The 26496-nt window shown below is 44.0% G+C and overlaps 1 protein-coding gene across 1 annotated transcript in view; it reads left to right on the top strand.

The window, feature by feature from the left end:
- Nucleotides 1-23302, top strand: part of LOC8029786 (sodium leak channel non-selective protein) — a 51652-nt gene extending 28350 nt beyond the window's left edge. Inside the window, exons 26-41 of the mRNA XM_040214587.3 lie at nucleotides 2256-2376; nucleotides 3676-3774; nucleotides 5486-5686; nucleotides 6348-6422; nucleotides 6565-6684; nucleotides 6763-6831; nucleotides 7261-7409; nucleotides 8031-8124; nucleotides 8971-9100; nucleotides 11938-12053; nucleotides 12144-12191; nucleotides 12278-12387; nucleotides 12713-12863; nucleotides 13600-13800; nucleotides 16657-16753; nucleotides 17947-23302. Coding sequence (XP_040070521.1) covers nucleotides 2256-2376; nucleotides 3676-3774; nucleotides 5486-5686; nucleotides 6348-6422; nucleotides 6565-6684; nucleotides 6763-6831; nucleotides 7261-7409; nucleotides 8031-8124; nucleotides 8971-9100; nucleotides 11938-12053; nucleotides 12144-12191; nucleotides 12278-12387; nucleotides 12713-12863; nucleotides 13600-13800; nucleotides 16657-16753; nucleotides 17947-18131 — 1966 coding nt within the window. The 3' untranslated portion in view covers nucleotides 18132-23302. The remainder of the gene's footprint in view (nucleotides 1-2255; nucleotides 2377-3675; nucleotides 3775-5485; nucleotides 5687-6347; nucleotides 6423-6564; nucleotides 6685-6762; nucleotides 6832-7260; nucleotides 7410-8030; nucleotides 8125-8970; nucleotides 9101-11937; nucleotides 12054-12143; nucleotides 12192-12277; nucleotides 12388-12712; nucleotides 12864-13599; nucleotides 13801-16656; nucleotides 16754-17946) is intronic.
- Nucleotides 23303-26496: the final 3194 nt, after the last annotated feature.

The following is a 26496-nucleotide window of genomic DNA, read 5'->3' as shown; positions in this document are numbered from 1 at the left end:
GGGAAGCCATGCCCAACTGCCACCGTTGCGTCGAGAAGGATGATCTGAAACTTCGTGCGTAACGTCGAGGCTGGATTCACACACTTCCGTACGTTTGCAGTTCAGCGTGATGTGCTGAAGTCTTGTGATCTTTTACGATGATAAAACTTACTGGCACCACCTATGCAAAGCGAAGTTCGTCTGCTTCTTTTGGGAGGTTGCGGCGACGTCAGAACGCCGAGTTCTGATGGGCTTTGATTGAAGGATAGGGGGTAGACTTTAAGCAGCTTGCTTTGAGGTCTAACCACTATCCTTTGATGAGAGCCAGTCAGTGCTCGGCGTCTTTCTGACGTCACTGCAACCCCCGCAAAAGAAGCAGACGAACTTGCGCTCTGCATTGAGTAGCTATGGAACACTCACAATTTCTGTACATTTCCTTTTTTTTTCGTGCATCCTCCTTTCTTGGGCTTGAAAAACTTTTGACAATGTTATAAATGAATATTTCTCATAGATAGTATGTACATTTGATCTCGTAAATACTGGAAAGCCTTCACTCTAGGGAAATGCAGTTCCAGGGCCACCTGATGGATGGTGGCAGCATGCGTCATCCCATTTCAAGATTAACATATTAAATTTTCGAGTCCTAACCCTTTTGAATATGTGGCATGCGTTAAGAGAGATTTGATGAGTAATCATATTAGCCTTTCCAAAGCAGCCATTAATAATGAAAATGGGGGACAGTGCGTGTGTTGTCTCATCATAAGAGATTGTAAGAGAGCGCAGGGCTACACAGCACATTCGGTTGCAACCAAACGCATGTGTGTGAACCAGGCTTTGGCAGCTGCAAAAGTTGGAAAGGAAAGAACAAAGTGTTGGTGCCCCTGGTAAAATTGATGCCACTGCACAATACGTGTGCAAAGCTGGCAAGTCAGTCTGGCAACACACTTTTGTTCAAGTCAGCAATGATTTAATTTGAGTTAATGTTACCTTTTTCTCTTGTATAAGAATACCCTCCAGGTTTCACTGTATATTTAACTGCAATCAACTGTTAAATATGTAAAAAAAAAACAACACAATTGTTGGTTTTATTGCAATACACAGCTGTGCTGTGGGAAAGCCAGCCTGAATGCCTCAACAGCTACTTTTGCTTTGAGCTCTTGGAAGGCCCAGCAGAAGAAAATCAATGTAAAATATTTTCTAGAACTTGCCTAAAGGACAGTTTTGTACTCTTGCAACTATGGCATTGAAACACAAAAACAAATGTAAAAAAGGAAGTCAAGCAATAATGCTGTGAAAAAACAGGGCATACTGTTTGTGCATACATACAAGATTTATGTTGCACGGGATGCACAGATCATCATCTCCTGAAGCAGTGGCAGTTGGACATTAAGATAGAAGTGTGTTCACTCTGGTCAATGCCTCCGTGAAATGCAACATGCTTCTATTGCCCTAAAAGAGCACTAAACTAGGACTAACTGCACTCTCTACAAATGTAGGTCAGTGCCTGTCATCCAAGCTCTGCCAACTAACAACCTCCCAGAGTGGTTTGGTTAGTGTAATTCAAACTGGCTAGAATAGAGTGCCTGTAGACATGCTTGAAGTGTGCAGTAGCATAAACAAGTGTAAGCAAGGACACACTTTAAAAGAAACCTAGAATGTGTAATTTGGTGAAAACTCGGCATACTTACAGCAGTCTCTGAATTCCTTGGGAGAGACGCTTTTCACCTTGAGAAAAATGTCTCAGTAGGCAAAAATGACAAAGTTTTATTGTTGAACCTAAACACTAGCTAGTTGACCGTATAATGCCACTTTGGGCCAAAGATGAAACATCTATAATTATGCCTGTGGCCACCCATGACTAAAAGAGCAGTAAAGTCGGAGCAGTAAGGTCAATCTTTCTATATTGGTAATGTACGAAACATAATTACTACCATCCCATTCCTAATTAAGTCTATCTGATGGTGCTGGCACAGCCCGTAGTTAAACTTAAGCATGTTGAACATGTATGTTTTAAGGTATTTCACACAGGATGCACATGTTAGCGCATAAGCTGTAGGACCAGGCAGCACAGAGAAATTCCCAACTTCATCTGCATTGCACACAAAAAGTCCAAATTCCACCTTAGTATTAGGTGCCTAGGTGCTGTGCAGAACGAGGCTCTCTACCAGAGCGCTGCCGTAGAGTGCTTGTCCGTTCCCACCCGTCCTGTGTGTTCGCCGAATGGCTGACTGTGGCCTGCCCTCTCTCTCTCCTCCCCTCTCTGGCCGTCCCTGCAGGGCAAACCCTCGCAGGTTCAACTTTGACAGTATTGGCAATGCAATGCTAGCACTCTTTGAAGTGCTTTCATTCAAGGGCTGGCTTGACATTCGTGATGTCCTGCTACACAGGCTGGGGCCCGTAAGTGTTCCTCTGCCGTAGCATCTCGTCCTCCGCCTCCTCTGCGTTGCCTGCTTCGACCGGCTTTCTTTTTTACTGACTAACGAGAAAAGATTACGGAACTCACCAGGTCAATGAGGGAATAATGGTTTGTAGTGGTCGCACGAGCAGATCGAGGGGCAGTGGGTCCGCTTTGGTAATGTGTTCTTTGAGAACAACGTCAAAGTCATTGTTGACTGACACAGAAAATATTTTTCAGACTATGTTTCTTTGTGAAAATGCATCAACATAATCTTTAAAAAAATGACAAGTTAGAGTAAATAGAGCAGAATAAACAGGTACTATGCAGTACATTAAATTTTCAGGGAAGCAAAATGCCTCTGTGAAATGGACAAAGAAGCAAACTCAAAGAGAATGTGTTAAGTTCTTTGCTAGCTTAGTCCAATGCTATGTGATGCTACTTAGTTAGATTTACAAATTAATTTTCTAGAAGTTTGCATTGAACTGGTGGCTACGTATTTTAATTTAATTTATTTTCATTTATATGGCTCAGGAGAGCTGAGAGAAGAGCAGAAAGGCTGAAGGCCCATACCAGTTGGTCTACAAACACTCACAACCTGCTGCATCAGTAGCCTTAAATAGACAGCTTGAAAGAAAACTAATGCAAGTTTTCTTTTTAGTTAAATCATTCACTAGTTAGCTCATTTGGGTCACTATTCTGGAATAGTTTGCAATTCATGTATTGAATGTACAAACGTCCCTGCCATTTGCATTTCATGAAATGGGCATACTCCTCAAGTAAAATAAATGGGATCACAGACTTTGCTATGAAATTACAGTTTATCTCAAGATTTCCACAAAAATTGTCTTTTGCCTGCTGTTTACAAAGGCATGCTGTTTTCTTACTCTTACTGGAAAGCATGTTGTATATACTAACATTTCTGGTAGACATCAAGCATGTTTGAAAATTTGCATTACGTCTTGTAAAACCAGATAGAAATGAAACATGCATAATTTAATCCTAGATGTACCTGTAAAAAATTGTTTTTTTGTTGAAGCACATGGCTTAAGATTAGACTACCTACATATATATTATGGCCGGAGCTTTAAAAGGTAGTGCTATGCAGCTTTTACTTGGGTTGTACTGGTTAGATATATTAAAACTACTAGTCTTTTATACTTGTCAGGGCAGGAATGTGCAAATTTCACACCTACAAGTTTAAAAGGGTTCTGTCGATGTTTCATGAGCAGGATTTAGGAAGCAAGACTTGCTTGGGGCTAAGAAGTGTCCAAATATGCTAACTTAGTTTTCCCTCACAGGTACATGCCATTTACATCCACATCTTCGTCTTCTTGGGATGCATGATCGGACTCACACTCTTCGTCGGAGTGGTCATTGCAAACTACAGTGAGAACAAGGTAGAACTCACTTTGCCCACAGCCCTTGCATTCCTTTTATTTTATAATTCCATTGGGGAACCTTTTTTTGCAGTCGGAGAAGAGTGTTCACAATCCAAACTAGACAGCCGTGTCTCACACCTCTTGAAAAGCAATGGAGTCAATGTGCAAACTGAGGCAACCAAAATGAAGTCTATGAAATGTTTATAAACGGGACATGAAAGCATAAAAAATGGAGCAAGTCCTCTAAAAACATAACAGACACAGTCCTGCAACACAGTTAAATTTGTATTTAAACATATAAGATTCCATACAAAAGGATCAACACATCCCAAAACCCTCCTTTCACAAAGCACAAACGAAAGCTCTGCAAAACTAGAAGACAATGGCATACTGATAGTGATTTTACAATCCCACGCTTCGAAACATTTGATTGCCATTATAGTTATACCTCTGTATCAAAGGCAATTCAAAGGCCTTCTAGTGAAGGCCTTTGCAGAATCTGCAAGTCTGCTCGTGATTTCTATTTTGCATGCCCTGGTTTTCTGATTTTCTAAAGGCCTTCATAGTGATTGCTTTAAATCGCTGGTGAAACAAGGGTAATTATTAACGCGAAAGCATTAACTGTCCCATGGAGTGAAGCCGGCATTATCTGATGTCTGTAGCAGCGAAAAACGGCACTTAAATACCCCTTGGCTGAGCAAAATTGCACCTAAATACCCAATGGCTGAGCGAAATGGCACCAAAATTTCCATTGGCCGAGCGAAACGGCACGTAAACTCCTATTGGTTGAGCGAAACAGCACATAAATTCTCATTGGCTGCAAAGTGGACGTACTTCAGAAATAAAATACAAAGAAAAGCACAGCAACGCAGATGCTTCGTCACAGGAGCCGTCATGAAGCCGGCGAGGTTCACCGCCTGCTTCCAGTGGGGGAGCATGATGTCACCGCGAGAGCGCCGTGTGAAAAAGGAAGACTTGGCGGGCTGCTTATAAAAATGCAGTGGGTGTAGGAATGCTTTTGCACTCCTACACGTAAGCAGTCTTAAGTGTCTGTGCGAATTTTAATGTGAAAGCAGTTACTGTCTCGTGGAGCGAGCCGACGTCATCAGTTTGAAGCGCGAAAACGGCACCTTGAATCCTTTCTCCAAGTAGAGCCAGCTCCCAGCTATGAAACCACGCGAAAAACCTAGACACGGCACCTAGTTTCCCCGATCCCAAAGGAGCGATGTAAAGCTGATTAATTTTCAACTTCGGTCCCATTAATGGCGCGCGTTGACGAGGCTCCCATTGGCCTCTGTGCATCAGTTCGAACGATCGCTCACCCGACGGTGCTGCGTGTCCACAACGCAGCGGCTTCACCGTTCCATGCCCAAGGTCAGCGCGCCGAACGCTGCAGACAAAAAAAAGGAGCGAGGAGCGGCGTGCGTGCTTTCACATTCACAACTCATAAGAAGTGCTTAGGTGTACCTCGAGCCTTTTTAACATAAAACCAATTGTCCTTGCTCACCTGAAAGGAAGGCTTTCCCTCCGTGCACTGCTGCACTGCACATGAATTTCACTGTGACAAGTATTGATCTGTTGATTTGCTCTTATCGTAGTGTTCAAACATCCCCTGTCACCTCTGCATTATATTTTAACTATCAAGCTTACTGCATAAGAGCATGTAGGGAAATCAATAATGTGTGTATGCAAAGGTGTGCTAAGCAATAACATGAACCCTGCTCCTCAGGGCACCGCCCTCTTGACGGTGGACCAGAGGCGTTGGTGTGACCTGAAGAAACGCTTAAAGATAGCACAACCGTTGCACCTGCCTCCAAGGCCTGACCACCACAAATTCAGAGCCTTCATCTATGACATCACCCAGAACATCTTCTTCAAGAGGGCCATTGCCATGCTTGTCATGGCAAACAGCAGCCTTCTTTGCGTCAGCGTGAGTGAACCGTCACATGTGCCGTGTCAGATGTATGTGAGAATTAAGCGTTGAATGTTACATGGTTGTTTTGATGACCATGAACTGAAATTCTGAGGAACTTAAAAATGGTTCATCACCAAAATGATGTTAAAACTTACAGAGCTGTACTTTGTCCTGCCTTGTTCAAGGAATAGAGACCATTCCAATAATTCCCTTCTGCACGCTGCCACCTTTGTTAATTGGCCTGCGGAATGTGTTCTGAGCACGCACAGTAGCTCTTCTGCACTATATCAAATGCCGCACATGTGTGAGGAAAGCCAGAGTTAAGACCGCAAGTTGGGCTAATTGGTTCCGATTCATTTTCCAGCGTAAAACTTTAGTATGAAATTCAGTATGAAAATGTTGCATGGTTGTTCGATGGCTTTCAGCTGAAATGCATGCATAGTAGATTTCTTCTGGGGAACATCAGATGCCACAGATGCCAAAAATGCTCTGCATTTTTCACATGGGTGATAAGTTCACATGGGAACTAATAACTGATAAGCACTGAAAAAATTCACATGATGCGAGAAAAGCAAGCCTGCTTGTTCCGTGTCCTGTGCCTTACACCCTCTTTAGATATGTTGAATTAGCATCAGCACAAGTTCACTGCTCCTTTGTATTTCATATTTTGTTGCAGTGGAAATCGGATGAACCTCATACGATCCCGCTTGCGACAGTTTCTGCCGGATTTACGATTTTGTTTACCATTGAAGTGAGTCTGTATGGTCCTCCTCCTTTAATTTTGTGATTTCCTGTTGTGAGAAGATGCAGTAGTTCTAATTCTGTTGAAATAGTTATCTGTATCTTAGTTCTTAATATTCTCATAGCTCATGGAAGTCTCCATGTGCCCCTAGGTTACCATGAAGAACATTGCGTTTACACCGAGGGGATACTGGCAAAGCAGGAGAAATAGATATGATCTGTTCGTCACATTTCTCGGTGTCATCTGGGTGATCATGCACTTTATGATGATGGTAGGTATCCCAGTTTCTCCTGCTGACCGATAAAAAAAGAACCATGCACAATAATGTGGCAATTGCTCTCACTTTCAGAATGACTTCAGCAACTCTTTCGGTTTTGTTGTCGTTATATTGCGTTTCTTCACCATTACCGGTAAACATGTAAGTAGCAATGCAATATAATTGTCTTGTGCCCGCACGAGGAACGTTCATGTACATGAGCATTCTAGTCTAGCTCTTTCTAGCGTCCAGTGTACCATTATGCACACTACCATAGAGACATCTTTCTGAGAAAGTTATCTCTTTAGTTCAAATGGCAGCAGTAAACAGAAAAACGAACACCAATACATTTAAAGGTTAGGAAGATGCTTTCTCCACTCTCTACTTTTTTGATGGCGAGGAAAACAGTCTGAGGACATTAGCTGCACGATTATAGGTTGACAGAAGTATGTTTGGGGAGGCAGGCAGGCAGGATGATGAGCCTCTTTTTTAGCACACCCCATTTTTGAAGATTTTGAGCTCTGTGTAAAGCTGTAACTGGACAGAGTCGTAAGCAACAAATCAATGATTGTGGCATTTGTTTTTTTTCAGGCCACCTTGAAGATGTTAATGCTGACTGTGGTGGTTTCAGTGTACAAAAGCTTTTTCATCATCATGGGCATGTTTCTTCTCATATTTTTTTATGCTCTTACTGGAGTCATTCTTTTCGGGAATGTGAAGTTTGGAGAACACATCGGGAGGTGAGATTGAGAAACCTGCATCGTTCTTATTATTTGTCAGTGAGCACAGACCATGCCAAGACCTTGCTATGTCTAGCAGCCTTTTTACTAACAGAAATTTGTGCAAGGTGCATATGCTTGATTATGACAAAAATAGAAAGCTGCATGCAGAAACCACAATAGTTTCAAACACAAAAAGGGTCAGTGACATAAATTACAATTAACTCGCGATGTACCAACTCTATGATCATGCTTTCCAAGCACTGACTTTTCTACATGCAAAGCATGTTTGTTAATGTGACAATTTAAACACAGCTTAGCACGTTTCCAGAAGAGGTCTGTAGGTGACACTTCAATGCTGTAATCATTGAATTTATGTTTGCTGGGACTATTTTAATATTTGACTCTGTTCCAAAAATCACTGCTATCCACACATGTCTAATCACTGAAATACCATGCTACGATGTCTTTCATGCAGCAGCTGTGCTCTAACCCCATGCCTTCGCCCCTCAGCGCAGCATGCAGCTTCCTTGGCGTTATTTCCTTGGTTCCATTGGACCGCACCAGTTTCTTTGTGTTTGCCGCTGTTGCCGACTGGCATACTTTTTGAGCCCCTCTCTCCTTTCATGTACACTGATTCAGACAAGCAAACTTTAAGACAGCTCCAAACGGGATAGCCATGCTGTTCAGGATTGTTACTGGCGAAGACTGGAACAAAATCATGCACGACTGCATGGTAAGTCGACAGCTGGTTCACATCACTGCCTCTGTTAATACCACTGTTATCCAAAATAATCGGACACACAGTGTGCACTAAGAAACAGAGCTATGGTGGGGCTAGATGTGTTTCTCTAAACCAGTTTCCAGCATAAAACATACTATGTAACGTATCGTTGAAGTTTCTGTTTAAAATTTGTGGCAGACACTCAACTGTTTCGCATCAAATAAATTTGTCCTGTATTTCGGTAGAGGGTTTATGACAAATGTATGTGTGGAAAAATATGCAATACTGGCTGATGCGCAACATTAGTGTTTGTCATGTTTTTAATACTATTACATGGTGCTGTTAGTCATGTCGTTTAACACCTGAGGCTGTGGTACAGAAAAGAAAAATACTTTTAGTCTAAGGAACAGAGACGACATGATTAGCTCGCACCTGCGCACTTAGTCTTTTCACTAATGGTGCTGTTGTACTCTATGTTAAAAAGTTGTGCATTTTAAATAACAAATGAGGAATGTGCTAGTTTAGCAAAAGTGTTACTTAGTTGATCAAAGAGAAGTGCTACCTGGTACTAGGATTTCACGGTGGTATAATACTGGGTATTGACAGAAATTCCACTAAGGGGGCACTAAGGTGGATTTTGAGATTGTCTTTCTATGGTGCGAACTGCATGTTCGCTCCTTAAAAAGACAATCTCAGAATCCACCTTTAGTGCACCTTTAAGCCAAGCCAGCCATGGTGTGCCTGAGAAAACTCCTGCTATGTTTCCGTTAATTTCAATAATAATAAAAGAATTCAAAGTGCTTATGTGTTTCTGGGATAACAGTGGTATCCAACAATAGTATTTTACTTCTCTTCCAGGTTAGTCCTCCGTATTGCACACTGGCTGAAAGTTACTGGGAAACAGACTGTGGAAACTTCACTGGGAGTCTCATCTTCTTCTGCTCCTTTTATGTCATCATTACCTACATCGTTTTGAACCTACTTGTAGGTGAGTGACTCACGAACAAAAAAAACATGCACTAGTACAACCGAAGACCTACAGCACTAAGGTATAAAGATACCAGCGTTCCTGTAACGTGATATCGGTATAGAGAAATAAACAAGCAAACACTAGCACCCGTATTCACCAAGCGCGAGTAGCGCCTGTTTAACCACTGACTATGGACGTCATCGACTAAAATGATCACGTGGCAAGCGATAGTCGCCGCTAAGTGAGCGCTTGGTATTCACCGGTCGTGTTTAGGGCCTAGTCGCCCGGTGCGACTAAGAAGTCGACTAACAAATCTTAGTCATGGGGTAGGGCTAGTTTAGCCGGTGTTTAGCGGGTGACTAGCGGCTCAGCGCCATGGCCGACTCGTATCACCGCTGACCGCCAGCGCTATAACGAAGCACTTACTGTCTCGGAACGCTGGGGGACATATCTAGAAAGAATCGGAGGAGCAAATATTGTGTAAATATCCATGTTCAACGGCCAGAGGTATTGCTTAAGGGGGGACATCGGTCTTTGGAGCCGAAAACTTCCTAAAACTGCATTCTTTTGAAAATCGCTATGGCTGTTGTTCTTCTGAATCTACCAGGCTTATAATTTCGTGAATGAATATTTGAGCTATAAATCAATTTATAATATCTATGTGGGCTGCATGTGCATTGAAGTTGACTCTAAAACATTGTTTTCACAAAACACAATTTTTGGACTCGTTGAAAATTTACAGGAGGGATATCTCAGCATCTACAGCAGATAAAAATATAATCTTTCTTGAAATGTGTTGCTAAATGTGTGAAGCATACAATGTTGAGAGCAGATTTTTTAATATAAGTCTAGAAAAATTTCTATTTGATGTTTTGCTATATTACTTGTTAGACATGCATTGAGCACTGAACTTTAATGTGTGGTAAAATTTCTAATAATGAGTTTATTTTAAAAGTGCTTCCAACATTGTATTCTCTACACTTCGTAGTATCTAGCCATCTGTTAAAAAGGATATTTTGTTGAGCAGTTTTTTTCTATCGTTTTTCCAAACAAAGGCAGGCAAGTTTTAATTATTTTAGGGACAATGCTACTGACCGAGAAAATGAGCAGATATATGAAATCAGCACAAAAAGCTGAACAAGCATGTGCAGTTTCATTAAGTTTGGTCATAAAATAAGAAAAAAAGCTCCAAGACCAGTGTTCCCCCTTAAGCGATCTCAGCAGGGCGCTGGACGGCGCGAAAAAACGCATTTACGGGCGCTTCCATATTTGTTTATGTCGCTGGCAATGCGGCTTCCGTGTTTCTCCCTGGTATTGTTTTAAAATTTGTCTTTGTAAAACTCTGTCTCGGACAATATGTCTCTCATAGTAACTTTTTTATCCTGATAAACATTTAAAGTTTAGTTTTTATATGAAAAAATACCCATTTACGCAGTGGCGTTTAAGTATGCATATGCGTGACCTATCTTTTTACGTCACTTCCGCTTGTTAGTTCTGACCAGATAGTCACCCGCTCGTTTCGTGCTCGTGAATACCGCAGAACATAATCGCTCGTTAGTCGCGGATTTCTCGTTTAGCTCGCGACTACTTAGTCGTGCTACTAACCTTAAAACGCCGCTAGATAGTCGTGCCTGGTGAATACGGGTGTTGTACTTCACATATTTATACTGATCAGGATCCCCTCGCATATGCATACTAGTATATCATCCCAATCCTAGCGTTAGTAGCTAAGGCAAATACATTACAATGCAAAGAGGTACAGCATACTGAAAGGGGCACTGACACCCCAAAGGTCGTATTCTTTTTTATTGTCTAAAACGATGCAAGTTGTAGTCATAGACACGCAAAGAAAACCACATCGCGAAAAAAAAATTCCTTGCGCGCCTTTTTATTTTTGGCGTTTATATTTCCCGCGCTCACCTCCTTGCTTCTTTTGATCGGTGACGTCAAAAATCAGGAAATTTAGAAGCTTTGTAGGCGACATTTCTATAACATTTAATAACGGCAATCGTAAAACATGTTTTTTAACGCAATGACGAACGCACTACGGCCTTTCTTTTTGAAATACCAAAAATCAGATTTCGGTGTGATGTCGCTTCCTGGATTGGTGTTCTCCCTCGGAAAACTTGGCGGCGCTCGAGCAGAGGCTTATCGCTGAGTCGGGGAAGAAACTGGTTTTTCCCCACGCCGGCTCCCTTCTATCCTGCCTGCTCACCTCCTCCTCTCTTCGGGTCGCGGTAGCAACGGCGCTTTGCTTCACAGCGTGGTGCGGAGGTCCGAAAGAAAGTCGAGTAGCAGGAGACTGCAAAATTTGACTTACTGCACTGGCGCGGATCGCGCGGGAACTTCAAATTCGGCATTTGGAAATTGTTTTTTTAATTCACAAATACTGAATTCCCAAGTTTCGAATTTTGAGGGTAATGTCCCGGCATCATTTTCAATCGTTTCGGATAATAAAATAAATTATGATTTTGATGTGTCTGTGCCCCTTGAAGTCATGATAATACTTGAGGGATATCAATAGTCTGTTGGCAAGCCTCTCTCAGAAAGCCCTCCAGGGGGGCTAGGTAGGACATTTGCATGTACATTTTAAAAGAGCATGGAAGTGACGTATTGGCGTCTGATGGCCTCCACCAATCAAGCGCCAATACGTCAGTTCCGTAACATATTAAAACATACATGTAAAGTAGTTCATTCCCTTTTAGCAAAGCAATCGCTGTAGAGGAGATGAGTGGAAAGGAGGAAGCCACCAATCATGGTAGAGAGCCTTGGGAGAGGGGCTTGTCCTGCTATTTTAAACCTGCAAGACGGTGTACTCGCCAAAGCCTTAGCTAACTCGAGCATCTCCTTTTCAGCCATCATTATGGAGAACTTCTCCTTGTTTTACTCCAACGAAGAAGATGCACTTCTCAGCTACGCAGACATACGGAACTTCCAGAACACCTGGAACATGGTTGATATACAGCAGAGGGTCAGTGGGTCTCCACCGCAGTTTCTCGGGACGTAATGAATTTTCCGCATATTTATTGTCGCGCTTTCAAACATGCCTCTTTACTTCCAGGGGCTGATCCCAATAAGACGCGTGAAATTTGTCTTAAGGCTTCTTAAGGTAAGGGCTTCCCCCACTGGCTGCTTTTATCGGCTCCACTGTGATTGGCAAGTTCTTTTTTCCCACTGCTTGTGTCAATCCGTCAGGGTCGTCTCGAAGTGGATCCAGAAAAAGACAAGCTACTTTTCAAACACATGTGCTACGAAATGGAGCGGCTTCACAATGGAGAGGATGTGACATTTCACGATGTGCTCAAGTGAGTTCCTCCAGGCCTATGTCGTGTTGAAACAGAGTTAATGCTACTGTTCTACTGAGAAAGATTGAGTAGAACTAGTCTTTAAATTAGCTCATGTTGATGCATAAAGCTGCTGTAAACATGTTTTTTACGACATTGAAAGTTTAAAGAATGATCCTTGGAAGCAGGCACCTTGCAATCTTGAGTCCCAAAAGATTGCTTTTGTAAGGTGGATCGGACAAGTTAGTATAGTAGTACTAGAACCAATTGAAATTTGAAAGCGTGGGAAATTAGCAAAATGCTTCTTTGCAAGTCATTGTGCCACTTTTCTTTTCGTCTGTTGCAGCATGTTGTCATATAGGTCGGTGGACATTCGAAAAGCCTTGCAGCTGGAAGAGTTGCTAGCTCGTGAAGAACTGGAATACCTCATCGAAGAAGAAGTTGCCAAGCAGACCATTCGCGAATGGCTAGACAAGTGCCTCCGCAGAATCAAAGCAGTAAGACCAGATTTTGCACTCCATCGTGTTAAACCAGTGTAATTCTCTTTCTGAAAACGTCATAACTCAAGTCCCTTAAAGCTGTTGTTGCTACCCTCCAAACTTGTTAACTTCTTTCTAAACTTCAGTAACCTCCACCTCATACTTGTCACTTTTATGCATTTATTGAGCAGTATACTTTCGTATATGTATTGTCATATCTCGTACCCTGGAATATCTTTCACTCAGTCGATAGAAAAGTGCCACAGTGGTGGTATTCGAAGCTCAATTGTGCCGAAAGGTTGGAATTGTACTCCACTTCACTTCACAAAGGACCATAGCAGACGCTACGAGCCATTTAAGTCAATCCAGTGCCATGTGAGTGCGACACAATCTTCAGGAGGGCCGTAGCAACGCGTGTGGCGCATAGTCTCGCGATATTTTTGCAGCGTTGGAACAGCTGAGACTGCTCTTAGCGTTCCTTGCGGTCTATCAAAAGGTGAAACGAAGTATAGTCTTGTCTACTTCTTCGAACCTTGTGGTAGTAATGTGTCAACTCCTCAACGTAACACTTCACATGGGCACTTCGATTACAGCAGACCAGCTCCAAGTATTGCAATGCTATCCACTAGCAGAATAAATAAACTGTTCTGCAGCACTCACCAGAAATGCCAGGGGAAAAGCACCATTCGAGGTTCAATGGAGGCTTGACCCCGCGGTGGGGTGGGGATGCCGCGCTGCTGTTTTCGCGTTTCAGCAACGCTTCCAGCAGAAGGAGCAGAACAGCCTGATCAACAGCCTGCGTGCCACCAACGAGGCTCTTCTGCAAGGGGTGGACCTGACCCCCAACAAACCATCCACTTCCGAGGTCAAGGACGAAGGGAAGGAGGAAACCTCCTCCTCGCTACGGCTGCGCAAGAAAGGGCTGGGCGGACGCTCCGACAGCATTTCCTCACAGGTGGGACAGGGCGTGACACCGTGGCACCCTTTACTGCTGTCATACGGAGCCGTGGAGTTGACGTACTAGTGCAGGGGTTCTCAAAGAGGGGGTCCCCGGACTCTTTGGGGCCCTTGAAGGCCTTCTTGGGGTCCCTGAAGGCCTCAACCATCAGACAACCCGAGCAATAAATATATTTTTGATTGATGCTAACTGTCTCACAATGCTAGACAGACCAGACCCTATGCACAAGGCAAGCAGTCCTTATTACTCTCCGTTTTAGAGCTTTAAAGATGGTTTGCTTGAATTTAGTTTTCTTCATTCACCATTTTGTCATTGTAATCGTCCAAGCCCCCCCCCCCGTCCCCCTACCTTTGGCAGATAGGCTCCCCCATCACTTCTGCTGATCACAAAGGGATTCCTGAAACATCAGTGGTTGAGAATCATTGCACTAGTGAATCTAGAAAAAAAGAGGAGGGGAGGTTATGCCCCTCCCCTTCTCCTCTCTTGCTCCCCTCCCATTTAGCGGGAAATGTTTGCTATATTTTTCGCTAAATTTAGCGGAAAAAATTCTCCGCTAAATTTAGCGGGGAATTATTTCCACTAAATTTAGCGAAGAAATTTTTTCACTAAATTTAGCGAGGACATTTTTTCGCTAAACTTAGCGGGGAATTTTTCTGCTAAATTTAGCAGCTAAATTTTTTTGCTAATTAGGAAAAAATTTTTCCGCTAAACTTAATGGGGAAATTTTTCCTCTAAATTTAGTGGGGAATTCTTTCCGCTAAATTTAGCGGGAAAATTTTTTCCGCTAAACCTAGCTGGAAATTTTTTCTGCCTAATTTAGCGAGGAAATTTTTCTGCCAAATTTATCAGGAAATTTTTTGCACTAAATTTAGCTGAGAAATTTTTTTTGCTAAACGGGAATTCTCCCACTACATTTAGCAGGTAAATTTTCCCGCTAAACTTAGTGAGAAAATATTTTCCGCTAAATTTAGCGGGGAATTTTTTTTGCTAAAGTTTGCAATTTGTGCGTGTAGTAGTGAATTTACTGTACAATTCATGGGTACGAACACGGCCATCCCGAACCCCCCGGCTGGCTGAAACAATTTAATAATCGTTCACTAGCAAAAAAAAAAAAAAATCATGATTTCAGCGTGTGTTTGGGGGGGGGTTGGGGGGGGGGGGGGTTCGACCCCGCAAACTACCCCCTTGTCTATGCCACTGGTACATGGTCTTTCTCAGCTTTAATTTGCAAGAAAAGACCAGTGTCCTGCATTGTATAAAAAGAGACTAAAATTTACAAGCACTCGAACAACTTCAGAGTGTCGTGGCAAAGCGAGCCTGCCTAGCGTATTGTCTGCTTTCTTTTTCTGCCCTTTTGTCGCATCCTTCCTTACCCTTTTTCTCTGCAACACCAGTGCCCCTGGACGAAGTTTTTATTACTGACGGACTACACTGCAACCTTCAAGCAGCTCCCCGCACAGACTAGCCAACACGCCAAAAATCCTTAACTTAAATTTGGTCACAAGATATTAACTGCAGGTATAAAGCTGGAGCTTATCTGGGGCATCGAGCCCGGTATGTTTGTCTAAATGGGAATTCTTCCTCAGTTAAACCAATACTTTGTGGTGTTAATCAGGGCAGCATATTAGGTCCCCTCCTTTTTAACCTATATGTAAATGTAAATGACGTCGTAAACATGAACCCAAATGCCACATTTGTAAACTATGCTGACGATTCAACAATACTTATTTCGGGAGTGGACTGCGATGGTGCTAGTAGACACCTCAAATCTGACATTGTCCAAACTGGAAATTTGGAGTCGGAAAAACTCATTACAAATAAACATAAACAAAACGAAACCTGTACTTTTTCACACCAAAGGTGAATCGGTCAGACTAACGTGAGATATTCTAAATTCAACTCCAGTTGAGATTCTTAGTCATTTCAGGGCAGTGTGAGTAATTTTTTTCTGAAAATATGTCCTGGGACAACCACATTAATTTTATTATCCCTAAACTGTCACGAATAGCTGGATTGATATACCGTCATCGATCAATTTTGCCAAAGAATGTGAAGTTACTTATCTATAATTCACTGTTTCATTCCCACTTAAATTACTGCCATCTCGTCTGGGGCTCAACCACTTGATTCAATCTTGAGAAAGTGCTTTTATTACAAAAAAGAGTGTTGAGGTCTATTGGTGGCGTCCTGTTTGACTCTCATACAGCTGGTCCGTTTACGGCTCTCCGCGTTACTAATATATACAATTTATACAACTATAGACTTAGCAATATATTCAAATTGGAAAGCTACAGAAACACGCGTTTTCTTACGAATTTGGCACATCTATCTGTGAAGGAACCGGTTTACCCTACCCGTCACGCAGAACATCGGGAGATGGTAGCGCGGAGGACAAATCACGGCTCTCAGATGATTAGATATACGCTGCCTAAATTGCTCAACCAGTTTGATGCTGGTGAGTTAGATCTGATTAGGATGTCATTTAAGCAACTTAGAGAATATTTTGTTAACCTAGGTAGGTAAAATACCAGTGATCTGGTGGTTTGTTTAATGTTTCCAGGATTATTCAATATTTTTTATTTGTGCGTTCTGTGCGTATATTATCCACTTGTTTTGTACTTTCGCATGAAGTAGCATTTTTTTTTCCTGTACCTCTGCTGTTGTGCCTATGTAGGGCGTTGAGGGCCTTGTCAAGCTGTATTTCACAGCTTTTTCTCTCAACCTCCACCATCAATGTAGATGGAAATAAACGAATTATCAAAATGTTGCAGAGTAGGTTCCAATTCACAGTGCTTTGAAGTGTGCAGCAAAGTTCCTGAGAAAGACAATAACCTTGCACTGTCTACATTCCAGGGAGGAAGAAAATTTCTCATACCTTCCCTCTCAGAAGGAGCCACCAGAGTCGAGAAGGAAAGATACCAGATGAAGAAGTGGGCTTCGCGTCCAGTTGGTTCGTATTGCTTTCTTCGTTAAGGCTATGGCACGCAAGGAGACACGCTCGGGACTGAGATGGCAGGTGGGTAGTTGAAGCGGGGTCTGCTAGTGAGCTCAACAATCAGGCAAAAGGATTCTCCAACTTTGCTATCTGTAGATTTGCTCGGAATCAAATTGCAGCAAAGTGAATTGGTATAGAAAGAAATGTACTAAATAGCGAAGTTTGAACTTGGAAAACAAAAACAACTAAGATTGCCATGGATCTGCACCAGACCACTTGAACCGCCAGATACAGAGTTGCCTTCTACTGTAATCACAGCCAAGCAAAACCCATACTATTTCTTCATATTCTTTGCTTGTGCACATTCTATAATTAAACAGACAGTTTTATGCCTTTGTTGAAGGGTCCCAGTGTAATGGGATGATGGAATAAGAGAAGCAATATTACTGCAGTATACTTTAGGTGCACTACCAAAAGTGAGATGTCATATTTTCTGTCACCTATAGTCATGGCTGAGACAGCCATGTTGACACTGTGGTCTGTGACCCGTCATGTATGCATTACATTTGTACCATTTTCAATTATAAAGCACACAAGGCCGATCCGACAAGAAAGCAGCGTCTGCATCGTTGATGCGTTTCCACAGTGTAATGCCGTCACTAGGATGACAATTAATTTATTTCTGCCATCGCCATACACAGCCGACACCCTTTGTCATAATAAAGGCACTATAACACACAATAAACTTACTTTAAGCTCTTTGGTCGATGAACGAATTGAACGTTCCTTTCCTTTCAAGTTTTGCCTTTTCACATCTATGCACTAGTTTCCGACTCATTGCAAGCTTTCGGGCGTGAGACCCTTCATTGAGAACACTTTGCAGACAGTGACTGCCGATCGTCTTTTGTTCGTAAAAAGCAGGTCACAAACAATGGACACCAAACGTTGGTTGTTCGTCTCCTCCCCCCCTACCCTTCGAGGACACATGGAAAAAAATGGCTGTGAAACAATGGTTGTCTGTATCTTCACCCCCGTTGAGAACACGTCACAAACGATGGCTGCCGAACATCGGTTGTCTGTCCTTTCCCCTGTTGAGAATGTTGTAGACAGAGGCCGACAAATCTGAACTGACCCCTGCCCCCTTCGCAAACACAGTGCAGAAAATGGCTGCCAAACGTGGATTGTCCTTCCCATTACCCCAACTGCAGGCACCAAGGGCCTGCCAGACGTGAGTGAGGGCAGCGAGCTGTCGTCGCCCACGCCTGACGACGAGGAGAACGGTGGCGGCGGCGGCGGCTACAAGGCCCTCAGGATGGGCTCTCTCGTCGGAGAAGTCCACGAGTGGTGGGGCTCCCAGCTGGAGCTCTCCAGCGCTTCTGACTCGGACAACTGACCCCGCACGGCCCCAGCGCGATCGTGAGAAAGCACCACCCTCCGCGCCCTGCGGGGGGGTGTCGGCGGAAGAACCCAGTTCCGGTAACTTGGGGCAGAGGTGCTGCAGTAAGCCCAAGTTTCGCGCACTCACATTTGCTTACGACCGAGTTCTTGTGATCTCTTAGTCGAAAGAACACTATACTCCGTTTCACGATAACTTGGTGAACTGTGGAGGCTACGGCCCCCGTGACCCAGTGAGAGCGTCAGAGGAAGGCACGTGACAACACGTCACGGGAGCGTTTGTGTCACTGCGCCAAATGCGAGGCCTGGAGGAATTGAAGCAAGGTTTGCCAGTTAGTAACAGTTAAACATGATGAAATACAACCTCCGTAAACACGGATGACGAACAAGAAACGAACGCGACAGGACAATGGCAGTTGTCATACCGTCATGTTCGTCGTCCGTGTTTACCGAGGCTGTATTTCATCATGTTTAGCCTGAAGGAACCGGCTGTCGTCTGCTGGTCAAGAGTTGTCTGCTGTGAAACCAACCAACTTCGAATGAATGTCCACATTGCCGTCCGCTAGAGCAGCAAGCTCGTTGAGAAGAGTTCATGAGGCAACCATACGATCAATCTAACGTTTCAAGTGGAAGCGGTCGATTACAGGGCTGCTGTCGTTCAAACATTGTTCAAAAGCCACGTTGCTCTCGGAAAAGGGTTTATTCGAATTAAGTATTGTTGAAAAGTGACATGTTTTTGTCTTTCTTTCGTGTTGTGTAGTGTCGATAGAGATGCCGTTGTGCGAGTTCAATTGCCTCTAAAAGAAAAACAAGCCTAGAACTACTATTTGTCATGGATGGCGCTCTTGCTACGGTGGCCTCGACCATGGGGTGTTATCACATGCCTTGCTCCGACTCCCTTATTAGATCGCAGGGGCTGCAGCCTCCACACTTTGCCAAGTTATAATGAAATGGAGTACAGAGAGCCTAGATTTAAGAGAGGGAGCAACTAAAACCATAGGGAGCGTATGAAATTTAATGGAGGACGCCTCCTGCGCCAATCGGTTGCAAGCGTTGCGTTGTTGCATGGCAAGGAGGAAAGTGGATGGAGATGCTCCACCTCCTTGCAGCTCGCATTGTAAACATGGCCTTTAAAATATGCGACCTCGGTCGAGCGGTTGGAAACACTTTGTACTTTAGGCGCACTAGAGGCACACTGGCACCGTCAATGAGGCGGCCCTGGAACTGTATTTCTCTGGAACAAGGTTTCCAAGTATATTTGCGAGATCAAATGCACATGCTACGTATGGCAAATGGTAGTTTGGAACATTTCGAAAGAGTTTTCAAGCTAATAAAAATAGAATATTCTGAAAAAAAGTACAGGAGGACACTTAAGCTTCGCCTTTAAGAGTGGAACGCGATAGGTAAGCACATAAACCTCTGCTCGTCCCCGAGCTGTGTAAGCATGTCTGCGTGGCCCAGTCAGTAGCATGTCTGGCTCGCAACCGAAGGGTCCTGGGTTTGAATCCCACCTCTGCCTAAAACTCTTCAAATGTTTTCTTTAAGGCAAATTAATTACTTTTTAAAGGGAAATCATTTGAGCATGCGGCGGCCTTTAATTCGCATTACATGTCATGTTTTAATCATTTTCATTCCATGCGCGATGTCACGTTTCCTATGAGCATTGTTTGAAATTCCCATGCGAGGTCATGTGGCTGTGACGTCATGACCCTATCGACCAATCCTGGATTTTCCTGTCTCAAAGCCACTGATGCCGGCTTTTTAGTGACACAAGCTTCTTAAAGCTATCACTTTAATAAAAAAAGAAAAATATATGGAAGCCGTTAACGTGCCGCAACTACCCGATAGATTGCACTAGTCTGTTGTCTCGTCACAAGAGATCACAAGAGGTTTTAAAGCACTCGGTTGTGAGCAATCGCAAATGTGGGAACCAGCATTCAGGATTGCTCGTTCAAGACCGAGAAAGACGGCCGCATTCAAAATTCGCCTTTTCCGCTCGAGGCGCGTTCTGCGTACCAAATTGAAATTCTAGGTACCGCAGTTACAGTCTGGTTCCGCAACCGGATGGTGCAAACAAACCACGAAGTGGTCAAAGCTGGTAGATTGAATTTGAAAAGGAACGTCCCAGAAGCCTCGAAGCAGCCGTTGACGTTTCACCGGGACTTGGCTACTTCGGAGCACGTTTCTCAGCAAACTGTTAGCTGCCACTCCGAGGCCACTCCTTTTTAACTGGGTGGTAACTTTCTTTGCACCTATAGTTGCCTTGACCTTAAAGATTCAGGAACTATAGACTGTGAATAGGCATTCTTGGGCATTGTAACAAGAAGTACGGCTCTTGCGAAAATTTCTGTGCAATCAAGGCGATATTTAAGGTTAGGCATTTGCACCATGTTACGAATAATAACATTTTCGGAAAGCCACGAGTGGGTCTACTTTGGCCGTGCTCACGGATGCACCCTCCAGATGAAAGATTCGCAATGATAATGCTAGCGGCTTTTTCATACGGCTAGAAATAGTACCTATACAAGGGCAAGAAGAATCTGCAAATGACGTGCACTCATAAATTGTTTGCACCCGATGAAGCTTAATACTTACATGAATTACAATAAACTTGCCCAGCATTTTTAAACGAAAAAAGATTCCTCGACATAACGGTATAAAACGTCCGTCGTTCCATCTATTCTTTTTTTTACGAACATAGTTCAGGCAAAAAGGACGAGCACCAGAAATCAGTAAGATTAGTCATGAACTGAGCAACTGGGTCTGCTTACGCTGGCACCCCTCCACTGGGTACTAATAGACTACCGAAAATGCCACTGAAAAAAAGCCAACTTTTTCAAACTTCAGCCTTTTTAAAAGGGGGGGCAAGGGAGACTTGACGGAGAGCTTGCTTCACATGTTAACGACAACATTTGTAAAGATGCAGATTAATTGTTGAGGGTGGTCTCACGATTGCGTCTTCCCAACAGCAGTTTGCTCCAGCCTCCCTCCCCCTCCCCCCTCACACCAAAAGTGAGTGAGCAACAAAGCTTGTCCAGTCAGACTTGATTACAGACGATCGCAGCGATAATTCTCGAACGCCTTTGTGGAACGACATACGGCTAGCCCTAGATTGGCTAGTATGAAAACTTGGTTTTGCCACAAGTGACAAACTACCTAGTTCTCGACAAACCTAGCGAATCTATGCGTCTCCACCACCGACAAGTGCAGTTTTACCTCCACCTAGTTCTTTCCAAGTTGAAGCCTCAGTATCGAGAAGCAAAGAAAACCATGCCCTCTTTGAAGCACGATAGCTAAGGGCCCAAATTCATAAATCCCAATCGTTTCTGCAGCAGCCTCTTGAAGTCACTCAGATCGGTTGAGGCTGCGAGTTGCAAAGTTGTTGGCACATTTATGTCAGCATCGACTGCTTCCCAGACAGTACACGCTTGTTGGCTCGAGAGCAGTGTGCACACATTCTTTTTGATACCATTAAGGACAGGCTGCAGACATTTCTCAAGGCTCGCAGACTCAAATGATCAGAGGTCTTCAACTATCGTGCAAAGAGTAACAAGCAACTTGGAAAGTGCTACGTATGACAACTACTGAAATGACTGTAGGAAGCAAGTGTCCTCACGCTATTGTAGTAGAGCATAGCGGTATACAGTTTGTATAGAGATATTGTTATTGTAGACAGCCACACGACGACAAATCGAGTCTTTCACAAGCAAGTATGTTACTACCATCCTCCAGGCATTAACATATACAAGTAAAAAAAATTGCATCCAGCACATTCTCTTTGCCAAGACAAATGCAGCTTAGAAGTATGGTGTCAATGTTGCGCAAAACGTTTGTGGGAACCCAGCTGGTGTTCCAAGACTGTTAATTTTCTCTCGACACCCGTTACGTCTTTACAAATGTTGACGACACATTGTTTCGTTTCTCGTAAATCGGCGTGCGTATGACTGGCTTGTTTCCGTTGCTTCTGCGTGGCGTAGTTGGGTGCGACGTCATTTCTGTTTTTTTGGAGTTTGATATTGTTGTTTCATGCTTGTATAGTATTTTAATAGAGTCTACGACGATGGCACACGTTTCTGCAACCAATCACGAGCCAATGTTTTACCGTTTATCCGTAAAGAGCAATTGCAAAAAATCCATCCAGCTGTCTTAAAAATGTCTCAGTTGATGTCTTAGGAGTGCGATATGTGCTTTCGTGTTTTGGGTGGCCCGCTTTTTGTGCATCTTCTTGGTCCATTGGTTTCGAAGAATGGCACGGTGCAATTGGGTGTGACACGAACCTGCAACTTTAGTGCCGCTGCTCCTTCGCTACAAGAAGGGCCGACAGTATACTAGCAGCTTACTAGGTAGGCCGCACTCTAAAAAGGTGTGCAACAGGAGACGTCAATGTGGTGTTTCTTACCAACTCTGAGTGTCCAAGAGTAGACTGTGTTTGTGCCAGTAGAAGAAAAAAAATGGCAAGAGCTTTCTTTTGGTTGCGACGTTAGTCACAGGGGCTGGATGCATCGCCAAAGGGTTTGCGAAGGAGCGATCAACTTTTGTTAGCTGTGCTTCTCCTCGGAGCACAGGAGAGACTTTTAAGGCCGTAACGAAGAAAGAAAAGAGCGCTGAACTTTTTATCTCTAAGCTGTGTTGATGTTCTAATAATGTTAAGCCGAGGCACCACTCAGACACCTTTTGACGACACCACCCTGACATGTAACTTTCTTTGAGTCGACATAACCATCCTCCTTGGCTTCTTTCCGAGTGGTTGTCGTCGGGTGTTTGACCGTGTCTCCGCTACGACTAGTCTAGCTCAGCAACTATCCGTTTTAACGGGACCTCTGAAGCTTCCAATTAGGTACAGTCACTCTTTAAAACTCATCTCAAGCATAGTGGTACGCTCCGTCGTTTTAAAACTTATAGCGATTTCCAATAGCTCAGTCGAGGTAAATAGTTGCATTCTTCAGATGGTACGCTAAATGCAGGCAGGAAATTTAGGCAATCTTCTCTTCAAGCTAGACAATAGGATGGTGAGGAAAGTGCCATGTTAACTTTACTTGACAGCACTCAAATAATGTTTTTTGCTCTTTTAGTGCAGCCTGTAAACACGTCCTTGTAGAAACTATAAATTGTTGTCCATCAGAAGTGTATTTACTTCATAGATTAATAAAAATATTTACCATAAATACAGCTGCTGCGTCCGGTGCCATCATTGTATGTGCTAAGGAATTGTTGCTCTAAATGTTGAAATGCCGTTTTTTTGTGGGTTTTTTTATGTTTTTTTTAAAGAGTCTGGTTGGGACACCGGTGTCAAGAAATAAATGTTAAGCGAAAAAAAAGTATATATTTTTAGAGCAATATTGAAGGCGCGAGTTTTATTTTAAATTCTGCTACACTACCCAACGAACCACTGGATGTCCACTGAACATCCGATAGATATCCGCTCAAGATATTTAAACATCCCCAGGAGATCCGTAGCCATCCGATGGACGTCCCCAGGACTTCCACCAGAGTGCCAAAGGTAACAAATTTGCACGTCCGTCGGACATTCGTAATGGAATCCCTCTGCATGCCAATTTCGGATATGATCGGATGGCATGCCTGAATCCGTTCTTTCTAGCCTATGTTGTAAACCAATCAAAGCACTCATTTGAGCCAATTTCTATTAGGCAGAATATCTTCAGACATCCCGCGAACATCCAATGGAGATCCAATTCAGATCTATACATGTTTGCAAGTTCAGTCTCAGGGCGCCGCCATCCTGCTCAGTAGGGTGCGCGCGGCCATATTCCGATTATGATGCTTTAGCAAGGCTTCGTAATCGGACTAGGACGGGTCCAAGCGCACCCCAGCGAGCAAGATGGCAGCGTCCTGAAGCCGGACTTGCAAATGTGCATAGAACATCAGTGGGACATCCATAGGCGTTCGACGGACGGCCCCAAGACATCCGAGGAAACGCTAAAGCTAACAAAATTGCACGTCCGTCGGACATCTGTAATAGGATCCTTCTGCGGACCAATTACGGATATTCGGATGGCATTCCTGAATCCGTTCTACTCTAGCTTGGGTATATATTAAAGCATTTTCAGATACTTTGCGAGCGTTCGATGCATGGTCATCCGCTTCAGATCTATCGAACATCCGTGGGACATCATCCGTATTGGGATCCTTTGGCAGACCTGTTTCGGATATTTGGATGGATGCCTAAATTCATTCTACTCACCTAGATGTTGCTATAACTGTGCACAGAACATTTCTGAGCCAATTTATTTTGGCAATATGTTTTTATTACTCGTGTCCTATCCATATTAATGCTTCTGGTGGCCCTACTCTTCTGTGCCGCCTCGATGGCTCCTAGGCGAGAGCGCCGGCCTACGGATCCCCAGGTGGCGGGTTAGAATCCCGACCGAGGTGCCCGCAATATGACGGAGGCTTATTGCGGAGGAGGCGCCGTGTAACCGAGCTTTCGGTTGCACATCAAAAGATCCCCAGGTGGTCGAAATTGATCCTCAATCCTCCGCTGGGGCGTGCCAGATGCCCGTCGTAGGTTTGGGACGTAAAACCTCCAAATTTTGGTTTACTCTTCTGTCATATCTCGGAGGGCAGTGTGCAATCTTTACGCGTTAGGAAACCATCTTGCCCTGTGTCATCTTGCAGCTGTCTTTCCATGGCCCTAGCAAAAAGTCAAACAAGGTATTAGTGTGAAGTTTCACTGTACATACAGAAAGTACCTGTAATTGCGTGGCATACTGCAAGGTGACGGTCCCCAGCGTGAGCGGGAGCAGGGTCTCTCTGCACTGTATGGCCCTAACAAAACAAGTTGGAGATGATATTGGACGAGTAACGGTAAATTTCGTAACACTTCAAAGTACGCTGTTGCTGAGTAGTGTAGTGTAAAGTGCTCGTTCCTGGCATATGGCAAGGTCGTTTGTGCAGTAAGATGAAGGGATGAGTGTGTACGCAACTTCCACACCAGTGTCAGAACGTACCTGTATAGCTGAGTGGCATGGTCTAGGGTGCTACTCCCTGGCGTGGGGAGCAGCCCTTGCTGCACCTCATGACCTAACAAAACAAGTTGAAGGAAGTACGAGTGCAGACAAATTTCATACCATGCTTGGGACCTTTTAGTAGCAGACTGGCACAGTGCAGGGTACTAACTGTTTTACCATAAAGGTCCGTTCACACTCTTGCAACCGAGTACGACCGAGAGAGACCAGACCGGTTTTTAAGCCTCTTGCGATCTCTTAGGACCAGCTCCGCTGCACCGCATCCGGTCCTAAGAAGTCGCTCTCAGTCGTACTCGGTCGCAAGAGTGTGAACGGGCCTTTACATGGCAAAGAGTGAATGCTGCTGCCCCGCAAGACAGCTAGAGCAAGTCGCATGACAATCTACCACTTTTGCGCATTTCTCCCATACCCGTGGAGTCCTGTAAGGAACTTTGCTCTGTCGCTTTAATTGGCTCACTCAGTGATTTCCCTACACACTCCCAAAAGGGGGGAGGGGGGGGGGGGTGTACACCCGTTCTTGTTTTTCTGAAGGCATCCCCTTAGTTTGCAATGACTCCTCTATCTTCAATACCCCCCCCCCCCCCCCCCCCCCCCCTCTAATTTCAGTTCCTGGGGAGACCCCTGGGCTGTTATGGCAAAGCGGAATGTAGTCTTTGTCGTTAGGAGCTCATTCCTACATCTCGTGACCCTAACAAAACCATTTGAAGGAATGAGGGCAGAGAATTGATCTTGAGGTGAATATCAAAGATACCTATACGGCAGTGGTTCCATACTTTAAAAAAAGATGCACAGAAAACAATTCTTTGAACTGCAATTATGTGGCTAATCATCAAAAACGTTGCTTCACAGCTCTAGAAACAAATAAGAACATATAATAATGTTCAAACTAGCCTTGTACACGACTTGACCGGTAGAAAAAAGGATATACACATTCCATGGTAGAAATTACCAGGGGCACATTCCATTGGCTCTATGCCTTGTGGTGTTATATGGGGCCCCGACTGAACCGGAAATAAACAAAGGATCGTCACGTACATAGACGTAAACCAAATCAATGCACATGCTCGGCACGCGCCTCGGTTTAATCGTCTCCCACGTGACCATGACTTCACACGCCCATGCCCCCCTCCCCCGCCTTTTAGTCCACGTTAGAGCTCAGGATTATTGAGTCATATGCCAGAGGGTGGTGCGGTGGGGAAAACGCATTGTCACGATGACGGCAGAAATATGTTGTGCGTCCGTCGCCGTGGGATTTGTGACGAGAAATGCATTATCGCGTGTTTTAAATTGTTCTCTGTGGGGCATGTAAACAGGGGTATTCATACAAGGAAGAAATCCCGGGGATTTCTCCCCGGCACGTGCGCATCACGAGGGGAA

Source organism: Ixodes scapularis, unplaced genomic scaffold (assembly GCF_016920785.2).
Source record: "Ixodes scapularis isolate PalLabHiFi unplaced genomic scaffold, ASM1692078v2 PGA_scaffold5__190_contigs__length_132052651, whole genome shotgun sequence".
Taxonomy (NCBI): Eukaryota; Metazoa; Arthropoda; class Arachnida; order Ixodida; family Ixodidae; genus Ixodes; species Ixodes scapularis.
Note: the sequence above shows the minus strand (reverse complement) of the source record. Positions and strands in the feature narration are given on the sequence as shown.